This window comes from Athene noctua, chromosome 24, assembly GCF_965140245.1.
Source record: "Athene noctua chromosome 24, bAthNoc1.hap1.1, whole genome shotgun sequence".
Classification (NCBI taxonomy): Eukaryota; Metazoa; Chordata; class Aves; order Strigiformes; family Strigidae; genus Athene; species Athene noctua.
This window is the reverse complement of record NC_134060.1, coordinates 3,154,598-3,178,175: the sequence shown is the minus strand read 5'-3', so window position 1 is coordinate 3,178,175 and position 23,578 is coordinate 3,154,598. Positions and strand designations below refer to the sequence as shown.

General features: G+C 55.9%; 1 protein-coding gene across 1 annotated transcript; it reads left to right on the top strand.

The window, feature by feature from the left end:
- Positions 1–10,748: 10,748 nt before the first annotated feature.
- On the top strand, positions 10,749–20,061 carry HEYL (hes related family bHLH transcription factor with YRPW motif like). The gene is made up of 5 exons (XM_074926315.1): positions 10,749–11,115; positions 14,803–14,869; positions 15,333–15,416; positions 15,882–15,963; positions 17,434–20,061. The coding sequence occupies exons 1-5, from the start codon at positions 11,036–11,038 to the stop codon at positions 18,099–18,101; spliced, it is 981 nt and encodes a 326-aa protein (XP_074782416.1). The 5' UTR covers positions 10,749–11,035; the 3' UTR covers positions 18,102–20,061.
- Positions 20,062–23,578: the final 3,517 nt, after the last annotated feature.

Below are 23,578 nucleotides of genomic sequence, written 5' to 3'. Positions count from 1 at the left end.
TCCCAGGAGGCTAAAATGTCAGGGCAGGGAACCTGGTGACAGGGTGACAGAAACACCCGGAGTTGGAAGAATAGATAAGAGGACCTGCCGGCAAGAGAATAAGCAAAGGGCACTTGCTATCAGCGCTAGCGGGGCCGTGCCAGGATTTGAACAGCCTGACCATCTCGTTCCTTCGACACCGCTATTTATAGCAGTGTTCGTTGATGCCTCTGTCACCGGAGCCTAAAATGGTTCCCCTGTGTGCACCCGGGGCGGCTGGGCTCGCTCATCCTGCGCTGGGGAGGCCACCAACGAAGCGGTGACTCAATGGAGCGTGTGTGAAGCTGCTCATCACCCCGCTGACGGAGGAAGCCGACGTCTCCCTCTGCCAAGAGGCAGCTCCACGCTGGGCCAGCTCCTTGGAAGATGCACCAGACGGTTTCTGTTTAAGGCCTGGCCTCTCGCCAGAAAGAGTCAGTGGGGTAAATAGACCCTCCTTCCACCTCGCTGCTTCTTTCCCCCCAGAACTGGGGCTTGTCTGGCTCTGTCTGGGAGCCAGCAGTTTCCACAGCTTGATGCTGGTCCTTAAGGTAGCTGTAGGGATAGCTCTGTGTGTTACCCACGCTGGTGGAAATAACCCTTCGGTTACTGGGCTGGAGCAAAATGCAAGAGGGCAAAGATCTTGTAACTGCAGAGCAAATACACCCCATTCCCTGCCTGGAGACTTGCCTTTTAAAAAACTGCTTCGTTTTCCCAGTTCTGCCCAGACCAGTGAGTGATGGAGGTGGAGATCAATCTGTCCTGGTGTTTTCCCATTCCTGCAGCGAAAGCTTCGTTACCAGGGCTGCACTTCAAAGCTTTGCTGCCAGTGCTGCGCTGGATAGGACTGTGCACATAATCCCACCGAGGAGAAGAGGAGGGGGTCTCCGCAGCCCTGGGGCTACAGATGCCAGGCTCTCCAGGGAGCGATGGCCAGCCCCATGCTGCTCTGACACAACCAGTGCCAAAATTTCTGGTTGAATGACTTGAGGTGGGCATTAGTGTTTAAAAAAAATATACGAATAAAATCCTCAGGGATCGCATCCAGCAGTCCTGCACACAGGATGAGACTCTCACTTGTTTTCTCTTAGGGCACATTGCACAGTTATCCCTTCTCTTTGTAGCAAAAAGAGGATGCAGAGCCCAGGACTGGCTCTGAATTTTTAAGCTTTACTCAGTGGGAGCTCACGTCCCTCCGGCCAGCGGTACCCCTGAGCAGCCCCGCAGCTGGAACCAGCCCACGCTCGTGCTGTGGCTGTGTCCTTGTCACCGCGGCCGTCAGCAGGGAGCAGGGACCAGCAGTTTCCTCCTCAAGATAAAGCAAACCCGGTCAGGGCCGTGCAAGTTGGCATCTGCAGGCAGCGGAGTTGACACCGTCCCCTGCAAAATGGGAACCGCTTCCCATCACAACCGCCAGAACAACCGCCTTACAAAGCGCTGCTCAGAGGTGGTAAAGCCCTGAGTGAGGACCAGCAAAGTCTTTATCTGGGGAATCCTTGTCAGAGGGGAGAGTAAATGAGGGAAAACATGTTCTGATTGCCCTGTGAGGGAAACCCTGCTCCGCTGGCGCTTGCTTTTGGGGCTGCATCTGTCGGGAATTTGTGCACAGGTGGAAGCGGTCGCATGCACTGGGAATTCACACCCGTCCTGGCAGGGATGTGTTTATCCCGAGGTTGGGCCCATTTCTGCCACCACAGCCATGGGGACAGGGACGGGGACAGTTGTGGTGCCGAGCGGGTGCCACGAGAGGGCGTGAAGGGCTGTGCGGTGCGGCGGTGGGGGGGGGGTGCGATGGTGCCAGGTGTCCCCCCCTAACAGGCGTCCTTCGTGGGCCAACGTGTTCCCAGTGGCATCGCCACCTTCCGTGGTGCTGCCTGTTGCTCCTTCCCCTTCAGGCCTGGGTTTGGGGAGGGTGTGAACGGGTGTCTCCGCCTCAGCACAGCCCAGGTGGCCATCTTAGCCCCCAGGCAGTCCCCAACCCATCACTGCATGGGGTATGTCCTCCATGGGGAAGGACAGCTGCTTGAAGCCCACCGAGATGGGAATGGAGAGGTGTTCCTCAGTGCCATCTGCGCCATGGGGCACTGTGTCCCTAAGTGCCCATGTGCCACGGAGGTGGAGCCACCATCTTGAGCACCGTGGTGCCGAGGCAGGGCCGCCATCTTGGGTGCCATCTCGGGCACCACGGCAAAGCTGCCATCTCAGGCACCTTGTCACCCGGGGTGACCGGGCTGTGGGGCCACCCCCCATGGCATGGCCAGGGTGATGGGGGCCCTTTCCTGCTGGCTGTATAAACAGGCCCCCACTTCCTCGGCGGCCGGGCGGCCTCCTCCAGGTGCGGCTGGGAATCATTAGGAGCTCTCCGCGCCGGGCTGAGTGTGGGAACTGGAAGAGAAAGCTGGAGAGAGGCCTTCTTTCATCTCCCCACTCCCTCCTCCCCCTGTGTCTGCCAAGCCTGGCTTCCTTTTGAATCCTTCAGCTTGTGCCAAGCGAGGGAGAAGAGGGGGGGGGGGGGGGGGGGGAATAAAGAGAAAAAGGGAAGAAAAAAAAAAACAACCACAGGAATGTGTCCAGGGATCTGGCTTCATTCAGGCTGCAGAGCCCTGAATACCCCGGCTCCCTCTCGGGGAGCAGGAGGAGGGAGGCCATGGCCGCCCCCGCGATGGAGGCAGAGGGAAAACAAACAGGGAAGCGGCATTTGAGCCGTGGCTGTTACCACAGTGACTGACAAAGGGCTCTCTGGGAGGGGGGGTGGCCGCCTCTCCCCCCACCACTGGACCGGGGAGGCGGGAGCGCCGGGTCAGGGCGCCCCGAGTCCCGCGGGGGGGAGCGGGGGCTCTCGGCGTCTGGGCGAAGCCTGGGCCGCGTTTCATCCCGGCATGGGGACGTGGTGCCCAGACAGACGCCCTTGTGTCGGGGCTGTCTCTCAGTACAAAGGCGACAGGGCTGCTCGCAGGGAGGGTGCGAGGGGGAGGGTGGGAGGCTTTTCTCCAGCGCTTCGGCAGGATGGGTTTTTGACTCGCTGCCGACTTTATTCCCAGCAAATTAATAATTTCCTCTCGTGGCAACAATGTTGGCCTGTGCGTCTGCGTGTGCGTGTGTGTCAGTGTCTCCCACTGCCCTCCCAACCGCGTTTTCCCCTCTCCCCGCCGTGCACGGAAGGTCCACGCTGCTTGCAGCGGACTTCCTCCATCCTTGTCCTCAGCTGGGCTCCTTCCAGCTGTGCGGAACTGTCAGATTCGGCCCAGCTGTGACGGCCGCTGCCTTGGGAGCATCCCGGCGGGAGCGCTGGGCCCGGCTGTGAACTGATGATGCGAGTGCCGGAGGTGGCGGGGAAGCACGTTGGGTGGCGGGGAGGGAAGGCAAAGCTCCAGGAAGGAGCTCTCGGCTTTGCAGCCTGTCTGGCAGAGCGCTTGGCGAAATGGGAAAGCGAGCTGGCAGGCAAGCACGCGGGGCAGCCACCAGCACACGCTTGCCTCTGCGCCTGCCTGCACAGGGTGCTGGAGACACAGGGCAGCCGCACGACAAACCCAGCGTGCCAGATGGGAGCACCGGTCATCCCAGCTGCTGCAAAACACCCGGCACTTAATCTCGCGGCGGTATGTGTCACCCAAGAGTGCTTGCATAGCTGTACACGCTCGCATGAGCCGGTGCACACGCGGCAGCCAGCTCGTCCACGCACCTCCCCGCGTGCCGTGGCTGTGGCCCCTGCGTGGCCCCTGCGTGTTCACTCCCCTCGCCCTGCAACCCGTTCCCACAGCACCCTGCCTGCACGGCTGCCTGGAAACGGCGCGGGGCTGCCTGCGTGCCCGCCGCAGCACTGATACCTCTCTCTTGTGTGGGCACACAATATGGCATAGAGTATCGGGAGATCTTCTGGGAACGCAGTCCATTCCTCTGGCAGCATTGTGTTTTGTTCCTTATTTATATCCCCGGGGTGGTGCCACAGGTGGGCAATTGTTCCAGCTGACAGCCTGAAAGGCAAAGAAACAAGATTTAACTTCCTGCTATTCAATTAGAGAAAGTGAGCATTCATCACCAGCTGCTGGCTGCTGGCAGGAACAGACCCACCCGCCGCGGCGGGCGCAGGAAAAGCTCTAATCGGCAGGAAAGCTGCCTGCTGCCGCGGGCATGGCGGGCTCCCCGCACGGCCCGGCTGCCAGGGCTGCTCCAAAGAGCCTCTAGGTAGGGCAGGATGCTTCCTCTCCGGTCCTGTGCTGCAGTCGATGTTCTCTCCTGGGGTTGTTTTCGGAAAGATGATTGCCTGGTCAAAGCATCCACACTGGAAAGCGCCAGCGTGGGTTGGGGGGGACAAAGCGGGGAGCAGCCACGCAAGGAGGGAAAGCCACGAGCTTGCGGTGCTGGAGGGAATGACAGCACAGTGGCTTCCCCCCAGGCCAGCCCAATCCCTGCAGATTCAGCCTCTGCCCTGAACTCTGCACAATCCCTGAGCCTGGGGCCTCTGTGGCTGAGGGTTGGTGGCTTTGGAAGTCCTTTGGATGTGCACTCCCCCTCCTCTGTGCCTGAAGCTTGTCCTGACTAAGCCAGCAGACGCTGGCCTGTGTGTGGAGCGGCAGAAGATGATCCCTGTCCCTACTGAATGAGGACCAGGAGCCTCCTTATCTCTATTTCCCCATGCACGTGTGTGCTCCCTCATGGTATTTTCTAGGCTGGTGAGGAAGGAGAGAGCACACGCTCCCACAAGCTCCATGTCTGGTAACAGGGCTGCCTCCGTCTTTCCCTGTGCTGACTCTGAGCCACCCATGAGGCACCCGCTCACCGAGGCCTCGTGGAATCCCCAGCAGTGCCCAGGCTGCAGCAGGGTGCCACGGGACTGTCAGGGGCTTCCTGGCAGCTCCATGTGCTGGGAGCCCAAGGCCATTCCTGCTCCATTTCCTTTCCTTACTCTTCCCCTCCTGAAGCCGATCCAATTGGAGAAGAGTCTCCCGCTGCCTCCTCTCCCCGTCCCTCCCCGTGCCATCTGTCCCCAGCACAGCAACAACTTCACAGCTCTGCGCTGGTGGCGTTTCTGCTAAAAGTCCTTTTGTGCACCTCTTAGCTGGCTTTCTATTTTTAATCCTTCTGTCTCCACAGAGACTTGGGGCATCTTCCAAGCTGGTTGTGATCATCAAGGATACAGTTGGAATCCGTTTTCCATCGCTGCATCAAGCCACATGCACACGTATATGTTCACATGCCTACACGCACGCTGGCTGCCGCGCCAGACGTCGCAGCACTGTCACTCTCCCCGGTTTGAGAAGACAGACGCCCCGTTGGGCAGGACCCAGCTGAGCACAGCACCTCGCACGAACATCAGTTATTACCCCAGACTAGGAAGGTAACACGCTACAGCCAAGACAACCAACGGCAATTAGCCCTCTTGGGAACTCGACTTGAAATGCTGCAGAGGCTTTTCTGTGCGTGCCGGTTGCTCTTCCTCCGGTCCTTTGGAAGTGATGTGAGTTGGACATGCCAAACCACTGGTCATGTCTGAGCAAAACTTGGTGCCTCGTGTCATTTCCATGAGGCTGGGAGGGCTCGGGGGGGGGGGATGTCTGGGAGTTAAAGGCACTTGTGTACCCAAGCAGTGAACGCACATGCTGTCATTACCTCTGCAATGCCATCTGGCCAGCAGCAATGCAGCTAGAACCAGGGCTGTGCGCAGAAGAACATTTTACAACAGAAAGCAATTAACCGAATAAAGCCCTTTTTAAAATCCAGTAATTAAAAACAGTCCCTCCCCCTTGTTTTCCTTTTAAGCTGAAAGTTACTGTTTACTCATTTGCTTTACAAAGTGTGCCTTGTTGTGGCTTCAGAAGAAATGAAAGTTTGAAGTGGTTAGAGAAGAAAGGCTTTGGGGCTGCTGCGTTCCAGGCAGGGCGGAGGGGCAGGGGCTCTCCAGCCCGGCTTGTTTGTATTTGTTCTTGTCTACTCACAAGATCGCTAAACACACATTTAACAAGTGGTGAAACTGTCTACCAGCCTGATCTCTCCCAGGGTTCATGAGAAGAGGCCTGGCACATTAGCATTGCTGGGGGAAGGGGAGGGGGAGAACAGGCCTTTTGAAGGGTTGGTGTTTTGGGGCTGAGCGAGGGAAGGGCTCCTTGCGCAGGCCAAGTCACAAACAAAGGCATTGTGTTCCCCGGAGCCCCGGGGACTGGCCCCGGGGGAAGGCCAGGGCCTCGCTTCACCAGCCGTGGGTTTTCCCATCCCAGCTCCTCTGGTTGCTTTAGCACGGGTGCAGCCTTAAGGCCACCCGTGTCCTTCCAGTGCCCAGAGACAGGAGCGGGGCTGGCACCTCCGGGGTTGGCTCACTGCCCCTGACAGCCCAGAGCCAAGTTGCCCACCACAGCATGGAGGGCTGCAGCGTTCGTGCAGACCATCCTGTACCGCAGCAGCTCGCCTTGTCCGCATCGCCCTCCCCAGATCTAAAACTTGAGAGGAACAGACCTGTGGCAACCGACAGTGAGTTTCTGGGACGTCTCTGTGTAGTCACAGGGGAGCCCTAACCTCGATTTGGGCTCCCGGATGAGCCAGTAACCCCAGCTGTCAGCAGGGCTGGTGCAATATTAATTATCACTCATCGCTCCTTCTCTGTAAAGTGAGTGCCCAGCACATTAGTATCATTATGGGTGGGGAAACTGAGGCATATCAAGGGCAGTCAGGACTGAAACGCTGGCGTCATCCGATGCTAACCGTTGGGATGCTCTGCTGATTCTGGAGCAGGAAGGTGATCCTGCCCCTGGCCGTCCTCCAGCCCCACTGACCTGGGGACACAGTGACAGAGCCGTCCTATGCCTGGCACTCACAGCTGAGGGTCCCGGCCTTGTTCTGGGCACAAGCTCAGGGGGAAAAAACCACCATTTTATGGGGCAGAAGCTCTTGCAGAGACAGCAGCACCTCCACGGTGGTCCGGCCGTGGCAGGTGCAGCCTCCCGGTGCCCCATCCTGCGGGGTTTGCAGGGCTGCCCAAGCCAAGCCGCATTCCTGGCCGCGGCAGCAGGGCCGGGCACAGACCCGCCGCGGGGCAATAGGCGTGAGGACACAGGCAGCCGTGCCAGGGCGGCCGGGGTAGTGCCGAGTTTCAGTCGGGCCCTGAGCAGATACAGGATCTGCCCTGTCCCTGCCTGGGGAAGGGTGAGGCCATGGGTTTGTGGGAAAATGTTGTTTTTCCCTCCCCTGGACTGCCCCTAGCAGTCGGCTGGGCCGGCTCTGAATTGCGTGGGCCGGGGAAGTTGGGGGGGGAGTTAACAATTGTAGTGCCTCTGGCTTGGAGCGCAGCCACGGCAAACAATCCTCTCCTGGCCGCGCTCCAGATCTGACAAAACATGGAGGTGATATCGTATTCGTACCTACATGCTTTCATCCCAAATCACCTCCCGAAAGCCCTGCATGATTCTCCCGTCTGTGATGAATCCCTCTGCTTAGCCACAGAACAAGACAGCCTGTCCACAGCGCTGCAGCCAGGAATCCCGTCCAGCATCCCTGCGAGGCCTCTGCTTTTGAAATTACAGCTGTGGATCTGGCAGCCAGTGGTGGGACCTGAGGTTAGGAGGTGATGTTGACTGAAGACGTGAGGACAGGGCATTCCAGGCATGCACGGGGTTAAATCAGAGGTGTCAGTTCACGGGGAGGTAACAGATACGTCCTGCTCTTCGCTGCCTCTGGCTTTCCAGAAGCGTTTGCCCTCCCTCCCACATTCCAGCTGCTGCAGCTTTTCACAGCTGGCCGCTCTCCGGGGACATTTCCCAGAGCTGAGCAGGAGGGAGGGGAGGGAGCAGCCCTGGTCCCAGCACGGGAGGGGGGCTGGTGGCTGGGCTGACCGTCACCCCCCCCCCCAGGGAACCTCAGGCTGGAGCCCTTCCCCCCCAGGAGCGGGTTGGCACAGGCAAACCTGGGCAATCCCAGGTCCCTGGCAGGGATCCACCCTCAGCCCTGGCCCGGAGAGTTTTTCCTGCTGCAGAGAAGGGACATCAATCTTTGCAGCTCACTTATTCCTTGGCCTCCGAAACAGGGGAGCCAATTAGTGCTGGGTGTGATGGATGGCTTAGCCCCGTCCTCGTGACACCCATCCTCTGGGATCGGCTCCCACCACGCAGAGGCACAGCCAGCCCTAGCGAGGGACGGCTCTCACCAGCCTCTGGAGTCCCAGAGGGTCTCACGGGGGTCCCAGGGATGGGGACAGGCACTGCAGCAATGCTTGCTGAGCTCCCAGAGATCGTGCAGGATGGGAACCAGCCCTGAACGCTGGGCCAGGGTTGATAATTCAGGGCTTGGGAAGAGATTTCCTCTAGTAATTCCCTGGCTTGGCTGTGGCAAAGCCCGTAGTTCTCTGGGGAAGAGCAGACCGGCTCTGGGAAGAGGTTGGTCACCCACTGTTTGTGGCTCTGCACTTGGGGCCAGGCTTTGCCACCGCAGGAAAGTGTCCCATGGGAACAGCTTGCGCGGACGCTCCCTGAGAGGCAAACAGGCGGCAGAAACCCCATTTCTGCAGCTGGACCCCACCTCCCCCTCGCTGGCATCACCCCTTGCCCGCAGCGGGGTAGGTCTGTCCGCTCTCTCCTGCGAGACGTGGATGATGCTTTCTGAAACCTGGCTTCCTTCGCACGCAGCTAAACCCATTTAATCCTTCCCTGTTGTCTCCATTGAAGCGACCTGCGAGGGGTCTGGGCTTCGGCTGCTGCACAGCGTGGCTAATCCTGGGGTGGCTCAGATGGCCCTCGCAATCCCCCAGGGCTCGCTGGGGGCGATTATAAACGACTCTCCAGGAGCACAGGCTGGAAAACGGATCCAATTACAGGAGAAGTGGGTTTCGGGGCCCCTGCTCTGTTCATAATGAAGTGTAATCCTAGAAAAACATGTTGCCAATTACACTTCAATTGAACCCAGATAATGATGCTTAGACAAGGCCCAGAAAAGATGGAGTCTGGACAGTGAATTCCTTTCTAATGGGGAAGAAAAGTGTTCCTCCGTGGCAGGTCTGGGCTCCGCTTGGTTTAGGCTCGTTGTGACATGAGCAAGAGCCTGAATCTCTGGATCCCATTTAAATGGTTTTATCAGTGGAAAGAGTATTAATCTCTCAAAAACACATGTTTATGAGAAGTTTGGTTTGGAGATGTATGTATTTTTAACTGAAATCACTTTGGAAAGGGAGGAGGAGTGGGTCTCAGAACTGCTAAAATAACACGTTTTTAATTCTTCTGGTTCAAAGTAACTTTTCATTTTGAAAAGTAAGCTAATAACATCTCGGTTTCTTGACCACTTTTTATAGTGAAAATTAAAACAAAACATCGAAATTATAGAAACAAAGTGCTATAACCTAAAGCAAATGTTTTATTTTCATTTTTGAGGGGTTTACAAACACTTCTGAAACATCAGCTTTCCCCTCCAATGCAGGTTCAGGTCTCTGTTGTTTTACTTCGGGAGGGAGGACGGTGTGGTTCAGTCCCAGAAATGGGTGGCGGGGGTCGTGCCTGGCTCAGCCCCTGCGAGCTGGGCTGGGGCACGTGTGGGTGAAGGGCAGGTGGGAGCTGGCATTTGGCTTTGACGGGAGCTGCCTGCGCGGTGCTGGGGGATCGCAACCGTCTCGGGGTTGGCGGGTGCAGCGCGGGTGAGCTGGCGGAGATGGCTGAGGCAGATAGGGAGCACCCGACCACGCGGCCTCCGTGCACCGGAGACGGGTGGTGGGGTGGCTTGGCTGGCCCGAGCAGTGATGGGCTGTTATCGCCGCCACGGTCTTTGCAAAAAAGGCTTTGGGAAACCCACATGTTGCCAGATCTCAGCGCTGATTATTTTTTTCAAAATAAAAGGCATTATTTTTGTACTGCAAACCTCCACTTGAGCTCTCTCTCTCCTCCTCTCTCTCTCTCTCTCTCCCACATGCACACGTTTTTTGCTGCCTTGGGGGATTTGAACAGCACAGGGCTCTGAAAAACAGACTCCTACCTCCTTCCCGCAAGCTCAGGGAGAGCGAGATGCTCTCTAGATGCCAGGCTGCGGGTCAAAGTTTCCAGCATTATGGAAGGAGACAAGAAAACAGCAATTTATCCTAGTGTCATAAAACCTAAAGCTGGGCTTTGGTCGGCTTGTTTTACAGGGTAGGTCTCAAATGCCCTGGCAGTGCCATGAGCTGGCACTTGAAGACACTCCAAGGCTGTGGGAGCATGGCAGGGGGCCGAGCTCCTGGCGGGACCACCGTGGCACAGTGCCGGGGTGCCAAACCCACCCCGACGCCTCAGAGAGCGGTGCCACCGCTGCCATCCCGGCTCTGGGCCGTGGCCGTTGATTAATCCCAGGCGAGGGCCCTTTGAGCGGCGTCCTCAAACAGCACAGCGCTTCGAATAAGCTGGTTTCCATCTGAATCATAAGTCTCCAAAAGTGCCTGCGCCGCGCAGAGCCGGGCAGACATGTGTGTGCGTGTGGGGCTGGATGTTGATTTTTCCCTGAAACAACTCAAGGCTTTATCAGTCCCATCTCTTTCCCACGGTTTTCTGTTGCCAGTGAGGTCACTGGTCCCTTTAAACTGGGGCTGAGGCCAATGTGCAGCGGGTGGAAGGGGGGCCGTGGGCAGAAGGGGGGGGACATGAGACGGTTCACACAGACTGTTCCTTTTACAGGAAGACTTGGGATTTCGACCAGCGAGCGGGAGGAGGCGGAGGGGGGGGGGGGGGGGGGGGGCCTGGGAACCTGGGAGCGCCGGCGCGGCCGCGTAATCCGTCACTCCCGGGAGATGTCTCATTAACCCATTAACCGGGGAGGTTGGGGACGTGCTGGGAGGAGAAGCGAGGGAAGAGCCGGGGGTGTGAAAGGCAGCGAGCGGGCAGGGGAGGAGCCGTGCGAGGCAGGCACCGCGCTGGGGCCAGCTCCGCCGCGCAGCCCGGGGAGGGACCGCACTTCCCCGAGGACGGCGGGGAAGGACGGCGCTGCCCGCCGGGGCCACGCGTGGAGGGCAGCTTCGTCGAGCCCAGCGGCTTGTTCCCCCAGCGCCCCGCGGGGCTGCCCGGAGCCGCCTGCGAGGATGAAGCGGCTGTGCGAGGAGAGCTCGTCCGACACGGAGTCCGACGGCACCATCGACGTGGGCCGGGAGGAGGAGTACAGGTGAGCTCCCACCCGCGGGGACGGGCTCCGGCCCACGGCGCTGCCACCCGAGTCGGGGTTTGGGGTCCCGGCAGCGGGGCTGAGCTCGGCATCCTGCGGGGAGAGGAGCGGGGGGGTCCCCGGCTCCGGGCACGGCGCTTGCAGCGGCTGCCTGGCACCGGAGAGCACCGGGCTCCGCCACCGACCCGCCGGGAGTCCCCTGGCACCTCGCTTAACCCCTTCGGGCTGGGCTGGTCCCGCCGTGGGCCGGGACGGGGAGGGAGGTTGGCTGGATCCAGTGTGCTGGCGTCGGGACTGACCCAGCGAGAGACCCAAGTCGCGGCACAAGTGGTAAAGCTGCGTTACGAGCGGATGGCAACCAAGAAAATGCCTCATTAAAGCCAGCGCGATTGCCTTCTCCTGCCTGGTGGGGAGAAGGGCAGCTCTGATCTTCTGAGCAGGAGCCCGGTTGCTCTGCACCTCGAGTTGGGGCAGTGCCCCCCCCCAGAGCAAAGGCACTGGTCAGTGGCCTGGATGCCGCTGCAGTCCCAGCGATCCAAGGGCTCCGGGGAATGTGGAAGAAACAAGGAGGTTTTGCATGAGAAACGCTTCTGCTCTGCTGATGCATTTGTAATGCACCAGCTGGGGCTTTGATCTTTATTAAAGAGGGAGCCCGTGTGGTCTGGCCCGCGAAGGCTGCCCTGCTTTAGGCGTGCACTTTCAGTATCGCAGTTCGCAGGCTCCATCCCATCGCTGCTGAGCTGCAGTTTCGGCTCTGGAGCTTTGCTGCTTGGTGAAACGGGGAAGAGAAAGGACAGGATCTCTTTGTGGTTCCCCAGGCGATGTCCTCAGGCTTCGCCCCGCTCCCCCACCCTTTGGCTCTGCTGGCAAAGGGCATCCCCTGCGCTGGCGGCCGGGTTCCCATGCTGTGTTGGCCCTTCATGGGCACGCCCGGGCTCTGAGCGTGATGAAGGAAGGGCTCTGTTATTTGTTTTCATCCAAAAATCAACTGCTTCTCAACTCTTGTTTCAGTAGCCAAGCGTCCCCCTCCCTCTGCGTCCAGCGAGGCCCCAGATGAATTAATTCCCTTTTGCTGCTTGGTATCCCGGGCGAAGTTGCCCTGACTGGTGCCAAGCTCAGGTTCTCATGGGATTAAATTCATGAGTCTGCTTCTCACTGATACGGTCGCAGCAGAGTTGGGCTTGTCCAACACGTAACGTCCTGCACAAATTCACTGATCCATGCGGTTTCTAAGTGCATCAGCGTTTAACTTGCCTTCTTGCTGCACGTGAAATACATCCCCCCTCTTTGCAGCAGTGCAGCACACTAAGTCTATGGTACCCCGATGGATGAAAGAAAGGAATTGTCATAACACTTTATTTCAGTGAACAGTAACAATGAGTTTTTGATCTCTCGCTGGTGCTGCTAATACGTTTGTCTTCTCAAGCCAGTTGTAGAACCAGGCAGCGCCATGATCTGGTGGTATTTGTGTACGTGTACATTGGTGCTCATGTCACACAAACACATGGCCAAAAGGACGAGCTTACAGCCCGAGGAAGGCGGGCAGCCCTGCACGGGACCCTGGCGGATTGGGTTAAATGAAACACTTCCAGGTGGGGAGTGAGGTGGAGCGCGTAGGGCAGCAGGAGGCAGTCGGGCTGTCTGGCCGGGGTTCCCAGCCCATTACCCACCGGTTGGGTGGTTTGGGCAAACCAGTTCCCCTGTACGAGGGGATGAGTCACACCGGGTGTGAGGCTTGGTTCAGTGTGTGCTGCAAGTTTAGACTCCGGGGTCACTGCAGAAGTGCAAGATACTGCTTGGTTTGGGGTGGTGGGTTTTTTTGCTTTTTGTTTCGAATAAACAGCCAAAGTTACGCCGTAAATTATAGAATCGAGCAAAGAGCAATGCAGAAATTTTAATCATCAGAGAATATAGTTACGGTATCTTTTATGTGGTTCAAATCTGTCAAACGTATTTTAAAAATGTATTTTGCAGTAAGCTAAGTCTTTATTTCCACATCTGGTACCGTAGCTCACAAACAGCGACGCGTTCAGACAGCTCGGCAAAGAGACTTTCAAAATTCGCTGTTGCAGACTCCTTGAGTGCGTACTCCACATTCCTGCGCTGCCAGGCAAATTCAGTGCCTACCCCCTGCATGTGTAAGAGCCCAGCGTCCGTGCAGAGCCCCTCTTCACGCCGTCCGTGCCTTTACGTGTGCTGGCAACGCGTGTTCATACTTGCGGAGCCAGCCAGCACCTCTGCCCAGAGAAAGCCCACCCAGCAGACATTCAAATCGGGTACCTGCACGGAGATGAGTGGAGCAGTCAGTAGAAGAACGTGTTATTTCGTCTGATTGTGTAAAACCACTTCTGAAAGCACCTCACTTGGGCCTAACACGATGTATTTTTAATGGGCTGAGTTTGGTCTAGTTTTTGGCGTGCTGCGCAGACAGCGCTGTCTCGGCAGAAACATCTTTAATAGACTGCTATTAAAATGTTTCATCAAACTGAAAAATATTTTGATTTGATGGGGTGAACCCAAATGCCCCCTGCCAGATTTGTGTGTGTCTTGCATGGTCACCGAGTCCCTCCGGAGCGCTGGGCTGGCCGGGGTTGCAGACTGCTGTCTCGCCTGCGTGTTAAACAGCGCTGCACCGAGTTTCGTAAGGCGCAGAAACAGCCCCGAGCCAGTCCTGCTTTCTGGAGGGAGAAACCCCACTTGGGGCAGGTGGAAGGTGGCCCAGCTGACCTCCCCCCGAGCAGAGGGGGTTTGCTCCAAGGAGTTTCCCACGCCCGGTGATCCATCGTTATGGAGACCTCACCGCCGCGGGGACCTAAGGATTGAACTTTGCCTCCCTGTGCGTGTTTAGTGCTGACCTTTGGTGTCTTTAGCCTCACCCGTGCCCACCAGGCCGAGGATGGTTTGTGGGGCCCTTTTCCTTAGCCTGGCTCCCCCCCCTGTCCCTCATCTCTTGAGCAGAGCTGGTCCCTGGGGGCTGTCAGCCAGCAGGCAGGGTCCCTGCTCTGTCACCTCCTGCCGGGTGTTCCCCCTGCCCAGGTTCTGGCCCCTCTCTGTCTGGTTCAGGGGTGTCTGTGCACTCAGACTATTGAGGCCCACCCCAAAAATTGTGGTTTGTGAAGCGACTCTGCAGGAAGCCCTCAGAAACCACATCAACACTGCTGTTAGCCTCACCCTGAGGAGCACCCAGCCCTTTGCTGCCGCCCTGGGTGGGAGCTCAGATAGAAGCTCGTGCTATCGCAGCTCCGAGATGCAAAGCCCTGCAGACAGGGCAGGCTCAGACACGAGAGCCAGGAGGTTTGCACATGGAGAAAAAAAAAAAAAAAAAAAAAGAGACCACGACTCCAGAGCTCAGATCGCTGCTTTTCCAGCCCTGTGGAGATGCCAGCATGGGCTGAGATTGGAGATGTGTGCCTGGTAGTGGATGGACAGTCTGGTGCAGAAATCTGTCCCCGGCTGGTGGGAGACTCTTGAAGGGGAGAGAGTAGGATTCCAGTCTCTGCTTGGCTCCCCGTCCCCAATTCCTGAGCTCTGTGTTGTGGGTAAAAATGAGATGGGAACGACAGAAGATATTAGGGGGGGGGGGGGGGTGGTGTTGAACTGCAGATGGCAAACGTGTGTAAAGCATATGTGCAATGGAGGTTTCTCTCCAGCTAGTGCAAGAAATGATTCCCTCTTCTTCCTTTCCAGCCATGTTTCCAGGTCTGTGTCTCCCACTACGACATCTCAGATACAAGCCAGGAAGAAGAGGAGAGGGGTGAGTCTCATCTACGTTGACCAGGGTGGCTGTGCTGTGTGTCCCCGGGGGGGTCAGGCTGGTCCCGGCTGTGTGCTAGGGCTCCCTGGGACACCCCGGGTGTGTGGGGGGGTCCTGCTGGCACATCCCTACTGAGGGGACACAGTGCAAAATTGACTTTACACCATTTCCTGCTCCATCTCCTGCAGAACTCTCCCCAAAGCCATTTTTTTGTAGAGATCTGGCCTCAAATCTGTCAGAAAGGGGTGAGGATAGAGGGGGAGGAGGGTGATCTCACCTGGGGTTATTACCCCAGTTAGTTAATGTTTCTTTGCTCAGCTTTTGCACCCAAAACATTTACTTATAAAGCCCTGTTGAAAGCGCCTCTCTCAACCTGCCACAGCTGTTAATGAGGGCTTTAGACCCGCGAGCTCTGGTCCTTAATGACCGTGGTTTCTTCTCTCCACTTGGAAATCTCCCGCAGATCATCGAGAAGCGGCGCCGTGACCGTATCAACAGCAGCCTCTCTGAACTGCGGCGCCTGGTGCCCACCGCCTTTGAGAAGCAGGTGCGTGTGTCCATGATTTCCATCCATCCTCCTGCACGAGCCACGTTTCGGCAGCATTAAGGGTAGAGCTCTCAGAATGAGAAAATCTGGAGCAATGCTAGGTCTTTCTTATCATCATCACTTCAGGGAGTAAGTAGGTGGTGAAACTGGGTGGTAAAACAATATTAACAAATATCCAGGAGCCCTGGGGAGGATAAATTCAATCCAGAAAGTGTTTTGCAGATATGAGGATGCACGGAAATGGGGATTTTCAATTTGCATCAGGGGATCTTGGGGAGGAGCTCTCACTTGATGTAAAAACCAGAGCCAGTGCCCTGGATGGATGTCCTGCTCCAATCCGAGCACTCCTGGGCTTCAGGAAGGTTTTGGGGAGGACATCACTGAGCAAAACTCAGCCCCTGAGAGCCACAAAACCCTAGATCATAAAATGATGAATTGCTCTTTTTTCCTGCTCCCAACACACAGGGGTCTTCCAAGCTGGAGAAGGCAGAAATTCTACAAATGACTGTAGATCACTTAAAAATGCTTCATGCCACGGGAGGAACAGGTAAGAACCACTCTTAGAAGCACAGTGGTGAGGTGAAGGTGAAAACCTGGAAGGAAAATTCCCCATCAGCCTCAGCAGCAAGCAGTATCTTGATGCTGCTGTGCCTTGCTGACACCAGCCAGCACTAAAATGAACGCTGCCCTGCCTGCTTCCCAAGGGAAATATTTTTTGAGGGAGGGCAGATGGACATTTCCTGCCCTGTTGTTTTTCATATGGGTCAGCATCCATTTGGCAGACCAGGGGATGTGGGACGGCAAATCCCACAGACCCGCAGGGACGGCACCGCTGTCATTGTCACACATCCCACTAAAAGCTGCCCAGCCAGGGACGTGCTTAGTCCTGCTCAGAAATGGAGCCTGCTTCCAGAAAAACGTTATTAAACTCTTTACCTCCTCCCTGGGATACATTTCCTGCAGCGGCTGGATTCTGCATGGGGACTCTGCAAATAAACAAGGCTTTTTTCCCTTTCTGTTCTTTTTTTTTTTTTTTTTCCTGTGTGTGTGTCTCTTGGTTGTTATAAGAAGAGAGAGAGAGCCCTGTGCAAAATTCAACAAAGGTCTTATTTGTACTGAGACCTCAGTACAGACCCTCTGTCCTGTTCCAGTTAACAGGATGGAGATCACAGCTCTAGTAAAGAAGCCTCTGGCTTGCTTACCACCCATTTTTGGCTTGCTGGGGACATTGCTGGCATCCAGGCTTTGGTTCAGAGCTGTAACTTGGTCTGGAACATTTGTTTAGATATTCAGTTTGACTGCACTGCAACAAAGGGCTGTATTGTCACGAGAGACCCCGTCAAGCAAAGTGGTCCAGCGCTTCACTGTGCTGTGACATTCTCTGCTTTGTTGCTTATCGTCTCATGAAGCTGCAAGTCGGGAACAGAAGCCTAAAAACCAGCCGCTGCTTGCGTTTTATCTTGTTGATTTCTGTGGCTTTGAGCTTCCTTGGCCCAGTGGTTTTGGTTCTGCCACTGTCCCGTGTCCTTCGGCCAGACATCTGTTTACATGAAGTATAAAGATTGGGATCCAGGCAGAGGAAAATGGTGCTAAGGTGTGTGCTGAGGGGACACAGCATCCCGCTGTTCTGCAAAACCAGGGATGGTTCGTTTGCACAGAGGGACCCAGTGCCCATCTAGCCCACAGTCGTGTCTCCAGCAGTGCTAATTGGTAGAGTCCAATAGGAAAAATTTCCTCCTGAGCACAGTTAATGAAACCTCTTACTCGTCTCACATGCTGGAGTAAGAGGCTTCATGACCCTGGCAGTTTTATCCCGATGAGATAACCGCAGATGCTATTCTCACGCACGCAAACGTCCAGTCCTTTCGGACACCCACTTGGCTATCTGCTTCAGTAATATCACACAGCAGCAAAGTGCCTCAAGTGAAATACACTGTGCATTAGAGAGGGTAGTGAAATCAAAGCACATTCCTGAGCTCTCCATGGACTTACTGTCACCCATGTCCTCTCCCTACAGGCTTCTTAGATGCTCGAGCTCTGGCCGTGGATTACAGGAGCATCGGCTTCCGCGAATGTCTCACTGAAGTTGTCAGGTACCTGGGCATCCTCGAGGGCCAAAACGCCGCCGACCCCATCCGGCTGCGACTCCTCTCCCACCTGAATAATTACGTGGCAGAAATGGAGCCTTCTCCCGTGGCCACTTCCCTCCTGCCCATCCAGACGTGGCCATGGTCCTTCCTCCACAGCGCTGCTGGCCCCGTGCAAATCCCCAGGAGGGAGGCTGCTCCCGCTCCGGTTGTTTTGACTGCATCTTCCCTGGCTTACCCAAGCCCTGCTGTGAGGCCAGCCCCACTGCGCCGTGTCCCCAGCGACATGCTGCCGTCCCGCCGAAGCTTCCTGGCCAGCAGGATGGCTTCTTCTAGCCGGAGGGCCCGAGGCGCGGGCTCGTCCACGGCCGTAGCAGCCGTGCCCAGGATGCCGTCGCCAGCAGGCGTGTTGAGAGAGGGCTCGGCCAAGAGCAGCCAAATTGCAACATTCCTCTTCTCACCAGCCTCCGCCGGCATCCCTGTCCCACCGGCTTACGCGGCGCCTCCTGCCTTGGGCGCTGCCACGCAGGGACCCGGGATCAGGGTTGGGACATCCAGGATCTGCCGCTCCTGGGCGACTGAAATTGGGGCTTTCTGACCCTCCCCTCCCCTTCGGAGACAGGAATTCTTCAGCACTCATTGCCCGCAGGCCTAAGAACAAACTCAGCTGAAAAGGCATCTTTCCTGCTTTGCAGAAGCCAAGGATCCATAAAGAAAATTCTCTTTACTCTTCCCTCCCTCCTCGCACGCCTTCCTTGCCTCACCATCACACGTCCTCTCCCTCGTGACGCCTGCAAACATAAATCACATCCAATTCGATGCACTTGTCTGCATGTGGCTGTACTCCAGATCCTTCTGGCTACAAGGGAGGGGGCACACGCAGATCCCAACCCTGGTCCTCCTCCAGCAAACCCCTCTGCAGAGCCCAGCGTTGCTCTCCTTTGGAAAACAGCCAGCCCTGAAATACTGTCTTATTTCCTTGGGGACTCAAAGCTGCCAGAGACTTGCTCACGCCGATTCCCTGCGATGTGTCCCCCAGCTGCAGCACCTAATTTTGGTGTGGTGGGACGGACGCAGCTCACCCCCCCCTCCCCAGCACTGCTGGCACCCCACAAGGCAGGCTAGAGCCCCCCCAGCTCCCTTAGCAACCTGCCTGCCTGCTAATCCCCATGCCTTCCTTGCCGCATTACCAGCTTTTCCCACTTATGTGCCCTTAAGGTGGAGTGAGGCAACAGCTTAACAGAGCTCGTTCCCACAGCCGAGGCAAAACGCTGCCGGGTCTGCAGGGCCTGCGCTGGGTCCCCACACAAACCGTGCAGGAGCAGCTGGCCAGGCCGCCTGGGCAGAGGGAGGCTTCTGCAGCCCTTGCTCCGCACTGAGGTGTGAAGAGACGCAAGACGGAGGATTTCAAAGGGACGTCTGTCAAGGAGGGGAAGGCTCTGATGGCCAGAGTGAGAAGAAAAAGCCTTTCCCTCTGCCAGTCTCCCCGCTGGAGCTGTCTCTCCTCCATCCCCTGCTGAACAGCTGTGACTGCAGAGGGGGGCAATGGCTCAGACCAGCCTGCGTTTGAAGTGCCTCCATCGTTCTCTCAGCCCTGCATCCCTCACCCTCTCCTCCCACAATGTGTCTGTTTTCTTTATTCAATGCCATGTTTTGTTCTCGCATTGCTCATCCCTCTCCCTGGGCTGGGACCAAAAGCCACTGAGGTTTCACTGCAGACCTCGGCAAGCTCTGGGTCTGCACTTGTCCTGATTCCCGAGAGCTTTTTCTGCCTTGGCCTGTGTGCCCCTAGATCACTGATCTGCCTCTGCTCCTCCAGCTGTCCTCCCCTCCTCTCTTCTTTGGGCAGAAAGAACAGAAACTTTAAGCTCTCAAGCCACGCTGCTCCTGTGCCATGTCCCTAACTCCTGTGGTGGCCAGGGCAGGGTCTCCCAGTGCTCCCCCTCATCTGAACAGCCCTCGCTCCCTGCGTCTGTGCCTTGACTTGCTGGGATACACGTGCAGAATAGCCTGGACCCAGTTGCATGCCCACCCCAAGGAGTCTCGCCCACCTCTACAGCACTGTGACACGAAAAGAGAGAAAAGTGTGGAAAGGTCAGTGCAAAGAAAGGTAAAAAAGAGGGAGAAAATCTCTCTTGAATGGGAGAGGCTCTCCCCACGCCTCAGGTCAAACGCACAGCCGGTTAGACTGTGTGGATGAGCTGGTGTTTTTGCGTTCCTACAGATTGTATCTGCCATGTGCATGTCAATGTATGTATCTGCTATTGTTTTGAAAGTGAGTCCCTCCCAGTTGTTTTGATGAAAGTCACCGCACTTAACACACAGAAATGCCTCCGCTACTTCTCCTCACCCTTGTCCTGAAGTGCCAGAATCAGCCAGGAACAACATACTCCCTTTTAATAAAGTCAGAGGAGGTCCTCGCGGACTCTGGTCGTTCCTGCAGCTGGTCAGCACGCTAGAGCTCACAGCAAGTAGCCCGGCCTCACTTTACACTGTGCAGAGCTGTTAGATTCACGAGCTGTGACATCCAGCAAAGGTGTCAAATAAAGTCTTTCAAACCCCCGTCCTGGTTGTGAAACGTAGTGTTGATGTGAATCTTTTCTGCTAATCCAGCCTGCCTGGATGACTGCTAGGTTTGCAGTGGGTGAGCTTGAATTCCTGAAAAGCTTCAAAAAAGGTAAGATGCAGGGTGTAAGGTAACATCCCTGCTGGGTGTTTTATAGCTGCTGCTCTTGGTAACTCCAGTCCCATGACTTTTTACTTCGCAAACCACTATGTGAGTCAAAATCATCCGGAGAGTCAGCAACGCTTGCCCTGAGATTGGTGATAATCTGTGGCTTGAGAACAAATAATTTCATTTAGCTACCAGCGTCCACAAAAATGTCAGGGAACAAATCAGGTCCAGCAGAGCCTTGCAGCCAGATGCCGAGGGCTCGCCTCGGTCTCCTGACCCTTTGCAAGTGGGACCAGAATAACCCCTGGTGCATCTTGCTGTTGGGAAACGCTTCGGACGAAACAAAGAGCCACAGCTGAGAGTTTGAGGACTGTTCTGAGGAAAGGACCAGTAAATGATCCTTCTTGTGAAAGATGCTGGGAGAATTTTCTGGGGAATGGTGGGAATTTGACTTCCTTTCCCATAACTCCTTCTCGCTCCAAAATGCCTTTCAAAACCGCCCATAAATCCCTGCCTTAAGTGCTGCGTTGGGAATTGCTGGAAGGGAGCAACTGCAGCTGTGATGGAGTAACGCAGCATCCGTCTGGAAGCCGAGAGAAACTTCAAGAGCAATAATAGGGCTATTGATGACGGGTCGCCCCGCTGGTGCCTGGGCTGCCCCGACCCGGCTGGAGGCGGCGGTGGGAGCTCAGTGCTCTGGTGTGGCCTTGGCCAGAGAGAGGAACCAAATTACCCTCCGTGGGAGGCAGGCATACAAACCAGCCCCGCGGGCTACAGTGGTAAAACAAAACAGAGACAGTGAAAAAAAAACCCCACCACTTCCTGATCTCTGCTGATCAAACAGGAGCAGGAGCGGGTGGGAGGGCATCAGTTCAGGCCCGTGGGGTTTTCTCCCCACAGCAACATGATGATTAGAGCGGTAGCCCGGGACTGAGGCTTCATTTTTTTTCCCAGGGTTTTCTTTTAGCCTAAACGTCTCCTCTAACACATCCTGGCAACTTTTGATCTACCCTGTAGGGGAAATCCCCGAACTCTCCACGCACTCTCTTCATCCTTGTTCTTCAGGCAAAAAGCCATAATGAAGAGGCCTATGGGAACGCGTGGGCTGCGTTCAGCGCGGTCCGGCTGGGGTTGCTCCGTGGCAGACGGTGGTGTTAAACACCACTCCAGCTCCGAGAGTGGTGAGGCTGGAACGAAATGGGGCTGGGATGAACGAGCCTTCACCTGTTACTTCGGAGGGGACAAGGCCACTTCCAGGCTGAGGGAGATTTGCTGCGCAGCAGGTGCTCTAGCAGTGGGCGAGTCCTGCTCTCCCAAATTCCCCTGCATGGAAAATGGTGCTTATCTCGGTTCTGCTATTGCGTGCCCTGAGTGAAACTTTCTCCCTCCTGCGATTCTGCGTTTTTCTGCTCCTGGTGCAATCCCGGTCTGCCCTCTGCTGGTAAAATCCCAAAGCTAAGGAGGAGAAATCCTAAACCAGGGTCAGCATTTGGTTGAAAATTTGCCATCTGTGTTCAAAAATGGAAGATCTTTTACGATGACCACCAGCGACTGAGATGCAGCTCAGACACAGGATAGCAAAGCCGCTTGGGAGGCCTCTGGGTGATGATCCTCACAGCAGTGCCCATCGATGGGGATGGACTGGTGAAGATGAAGACATTAAAAGGTGTAACCTTTGCTCCAGGCACTGCTGAAGGTCTTGAGAGGGTCAGCTGGGAGGATCTTGGGCATCGTTGGTCACCAGGAGTAGCTGCACTCATGTGTTGAGGGTACCAAGAGTAGTGGGGTCCCTGGGGCAGTTTGGGGCCCTCATGGGCAGAGGGTACCCCCAGCCTCTCAGTTTGTGTTGGGAGTGAAAAGGACCAAGGAGGACACAGGACTGTGTTGTCTGCATGGTGTCCCCTGGGAGGGGATGCAAATGTCAATAAATATGTTTCAAATAAAAGCCATTCTCAGTGTAGCCACAGCGGCTGCTTGCAGCCAAAGGGCGTTTTATGTGGAAACATGTTCTTCAAGCTCTGCTGTGTTTTGACTTTAGCTGTCAGAGCAGGAGCTGCTCCGAACTCCTTCCACAGCGAGACTCTTGTCTCTTGGGTGGTTTCCCAGATGAGGAGATGCTGGGCTGTGGAGGACTGAGCCATGAAACAGCGGCAGGTGCCAGGCGTGATTCCACCAGTATGTACCAGTACTGCCTCCCAACACAGCCGGCTGCTGGAAAGAAGATGATGAGCTCAGGAGGAGGATGATTTGCATCTTTAGAAAATAACCTGAACTGAAAATAATGCAAAATATTACAATTTACTTTGCTGTTGTTACCTTTTATTCTGTTTCTCTTGATTATTCCACTGTAATGAAGGGATAGGTATCGTATTCCATTTTTATGACAACATCGTATCCTCTTTTAAAGCAAATTAAAGGCAGTGTAATGTAGAATCAAAGTGTCACAGCAGACAAGGTACTAGGCTCTGTAGGCTATCTTGGTCCCCCTTAACAGGACATCCATGGTGCCTGAGGGTCACTGATGAATCACTGAATCCTGTGCTGCTGTGTCCTCATGCTCTGCTGAAGATGCTGGAAATAGATAATTATGGGTCTCCCTGGAGCTGAATCTCATGAGCATGAAGCTGTGGGACAGTGGAGGGGGGCGAATCCCTCTCTTGTTCCAGTGGCTTTTTTCTGCATTCAGGTTGTTCAGCCCTCACCCTGGGAGGAGGGACTGACAGCTTGCTTCCACGGGGAGATGTCGAGGACCCTTGGTCCCGCTCCAGGGTGGCCCATGACATGAGCTGGCACAGCGCCGGGGCTGCTGCAGGAACTCGCACTTATTTGAGGAAAAATTATGCTCTGAAGAGGAGGAGGCTGTGGGAACAGCTCCAGCTACAACTGCTCCTCATCTCACCATCAGCAACACCTCCAAAACTGTAGCTTGGAGCAGCAAGAAAAAATTATCCCAGAGGAACTATTCGCTCTCCTGGTGCATTCCTCTGCTCGTTCTGCTCCCTGCCTTAGTCCCAGCCCCACGGCTCCGCTCTCTCCAGGAGGCTCCCCTGCGTCCCTCCTGTTTCATGGTGGGACTGAGCTGCCCCATTAAACACTGGCATGCAGAGAATAGCGATGGGATGGAAAAAAACCCCCAAACTTCCCACCACTTCCAGGGGGTCTTGCTGTGGGTGTGTGTCCCCACCAGCTACCCGCAGAGGATTGTTTCACCCCCAATCTGGCCCACTATCCCCATTCAGGGACAAGACTTTGGTGTTGCTCAAGCCACCGTGGGATCTGCACGTGGACTGAGCTGTGAGCTGCACGGCTGTCCCCCAAACGCCACCCGGGTGCCATTTTTTTGTGGCAACCACATAGATTTGAAGGATTAGGAAGCTGTTGTGCTTATTTATTGAGATGGT